Source organism: Acanthisitta chloris, unplaced genomic scaffold, assembly GCF_000695815.1.
Source record: "Acanthisitta chloris isolate BGI_N310 unplaced genomic scaffold, ASM69581v1 scaffold8725, whole genome shotgun sequence".
NCBI classification, from domain to species: Eukaryota; Metazoa; Chordata; class Aves; order Passeriformes; family Acanthisittidae; genus Acanthisitta; species Acanthisitta chloris.
In genome coordinates this window covers 52,358-55,190 of record NW_008673127.1, presented here as the reverse complement: position 1 = coordinate 55,190, position 2,833 = coordinate 52,358, and the positions used below count along the sequence as shown (strand labels likewise).

Sequence of the window (2,833 nt, the reverse complement as noted above, 5' to 3'; positions counted from 1 at the left end):
GACAGCGGGATAGATGTTGGGGAGCTGGATGTCGAAGAGGAAGAGCCCATCTTCATAGGGCGTGCGTGTGGGGCCTTTGATAAGTGCTGAGAAGAGATCCTGTGGGGAGAGGCAGCAGGTCAGGCACTGTGAAACATCCTCTTACCTTGGCAGGGCTGTGTTTACACAGAGGGAGAGCAGGGACATGACTAACTCAGCCCTTGCAAGACTCAGCTCAAGCAACACCCCTCGGGCACCTTCCCCCCCCCCAGCAGCTGCACCCTGAGAGCAGACTGAGCCTTCAGGTCTGAAGCTTTGAGGATGGCCACAAATCCCCAAGCTGCTCCCTGCTGACACAGCCCCTTGCTGGCTGCCTGCCCTTCCTGCTCAGCACCCAGAACAGGCTTCCTGCATCCAGGAGCTCCTTGTTTCCCACCCTGATCCAGGGAATGCAAAAGCAGCCGTTTAGGGTAATCACAGCCCTGTTTCACAGGCTGCACACATTCCTGCAGCTCTAATGCAAAGGATTAAGGCTAAGCAGGGAATTCCAAAGAAAAGGGATCCGGATGTTGAGCCCAGGAGGAACACAGAGGCATTTGAGAGCAGGCACTTGCCATTCGATCCTCGAAGGTTTTAACCATGATGCCATCGGGCAGGGAGGTGGCCAGGAGAGCCATCTCTTTCCGTACAGTGCTAAAGAACTTCTTTGCTTCTGGGGGCTGGAACTCCATTTTCTTGAAGGCATGAGAATCTGCGGGACAAGGAAGAGAACAGGATTACAGCCTGCCTTTGGAAACTGCCACAGGTTCCTTGTGAAGGCAAATCTGCCCCTGTGTAATATGCATCATGTGGAAGAGACGAGTTAACTTGCTTTGGGGCTGAGCCAGGAGTCAGCCTAGAGATTATTTGATGGTTCCCACACAGCACAGCAGCCACAACCTGCACCTCCTGTTCTCACAGTCCCACACAACACTGTCCCTGTGGCCCAGTGAGGAGCTGTGTCCCACAGCCAGGACAATCCACAAGGTGATGACCCTTTCTCTGCTGACCCTAGGCAGAGCTCACCATTTTGTTTTACACACACCAGCAGGTTCAGGACAGTTTGGGCTGCTTTCCCTCTCAGGTCTGGCTCGTGAGCACCTTGGGCTGTGCTGTCACAAACGTTCCACACAACCAGATGCTTCTTTTTTATTTTTGGCCATTAGCATTGGCGTCAGTGAATAAGGACACTCACCCACCAAGGGCACCCAGCACAAGAACACCAGCTGTTCCTGCTCTGCTTCTCAATCAATTCAGCCCAGAAAAAGAAGCCTGAACAAACCCTGCAGCTTTCAAGGAAATGTCTGCAAGGAAAGTGACTGATCTCTGCAGCCCTCCAGTGTTAGTTGCCAACATGGGAAAGAGGGAAGCACACTTCTGAAGGTGCAGCAGTGCCTAAAGATGCCATCAAAAAGCCAAGTTTAGGTCCCAGAACAGACTGTGCTATGGAAGTTGTCTTAATTTCTCTTCCCCAGTTAATGAGCTGCGAAAAGGGCTAGGAAGAAGAGAGGATACACAATCCAAAAGGCTCAGAAGCAAAGGTTTTGGAGGACAGCAATGAAGGGCAAAATATCCCACACCCACCTGGAGCATATTCCAACACAGAGAATACTTCTCCCTTGGCACTGGTGAAGGTGACTCCAGGCTTGCCTCCACTCTGCTGGCAGAGCACTGGTGTCTCACTGGGCCACTCTGACCTTACTGGTGTCTGTGCCTCTGCTTTTTCTTCCTTTTTCTCCGTCTCCACCATGGCTTCCATCTTTTCCTCTTCAGCAATAGCCACATTATCCAAGGTCTTCTTTAGATTTTCCTGCAGCTTTTTAATATCGTCCAAGAACTTCTTCTCCCGTGTGGGTTTTTCCAGCTCCACAGTTGGGGAGGTAGGAGAGCCAGTCAGCAGCTGCTCCACTGTCATATTTTTCAGGCTTTCCAAGATCTTGATGGCCTCCTTTAGTTCCCGGAAGCTCTTCGGGGCTCCGTCCTTGCCAGCTTTCTCTGTAGCGAGATCTGCGACTGCCATAGCCACAGCTCCCTGGACTTGTTCCTCTACTTTTTTCACCTCCTCTGCTGCTGGCTCCTCAGGCTCAAAGTCCTCAATTTTTGGGTGGTCATCTTCCATGAGGCCATTGTCTGTCTCCCAGCTGTCACTTTCATCCTCCCACTCCGAGGATGCACCACTGGTACTGCCGTCAACAGAATCGTAGTCTGACTCCTCAATTTCTGATTCAATATTGTACAAGTGCTAAAGGAGAGCAGAGTTAGACAAGACTTAGCTCAAGCACAGAGTTTTGACTGGGTTTAAATGCAAATCATGAAAAAGGAGCTTCCCATCAGGGATTGGTTGGGTTGTTTCAACCCCTTCCACTTCTACAGGGGAGACTGGCACAGATCACGAATCAGCATAGCCTCATCCTCCACTTTTAAAAGTATGGCACTGAGGGAAAACTAGAGCTGCAGCCCACCCAGTGTCTGGGACCCAGCCATGGAGAGCACACAGGTGCCAAACAGCTACCTGGATGCCCCAGAGTTTCTGAACACACAGCTGGTTCAGAAGATATCTGGGATCATGTGAGGAGTTAGTATTTCTGGTCCTGCCTCTGCACCAGCAGTGTGCTGGCATAGAACCCTGGTTTGGCTGCCTCCACTGTCTGTCCTTCCACAGAGACAATGCTGGAACCAGGAACACATTCCCATACCAGCCTTTTTCTTCTGTGGCACACACTACTTGCCTTCAGAGCCTTGCTGCACTGCTTTAGCTGTTGTGTGGCTACTGCTTAAAATTCAGCTGGGAACAATGAAGCCTCACCCAAGTAGC

At 51.2% G+C, this 2,833-nt stretch overlaps 1 protein-coding gene across 1 annotated transcript in view; it reads right to left on the bottom strand.

Annotated features, from left to right (window-relative positions):
- The window catches only part of UBE2O (ubiquitin-conjugating enzyme E2O), a gene marked incomplete at both ends in the record, with an annotated part of 25,995 nt that overhangs the window by 3,175 nt on the left and 19,987 nt on the right, over positions 1-2,833 (bottom strand). Inside the window, 3 exon segments of the mRNA XM_009074796.1 lie at positions 4-99; positions 594-730; positions 1,603-2,260. Coding sequence (XP_009073044.1) covers positions 4-99; positions 594-730; positions 1,603-2,260 — 891 coding nt within the window.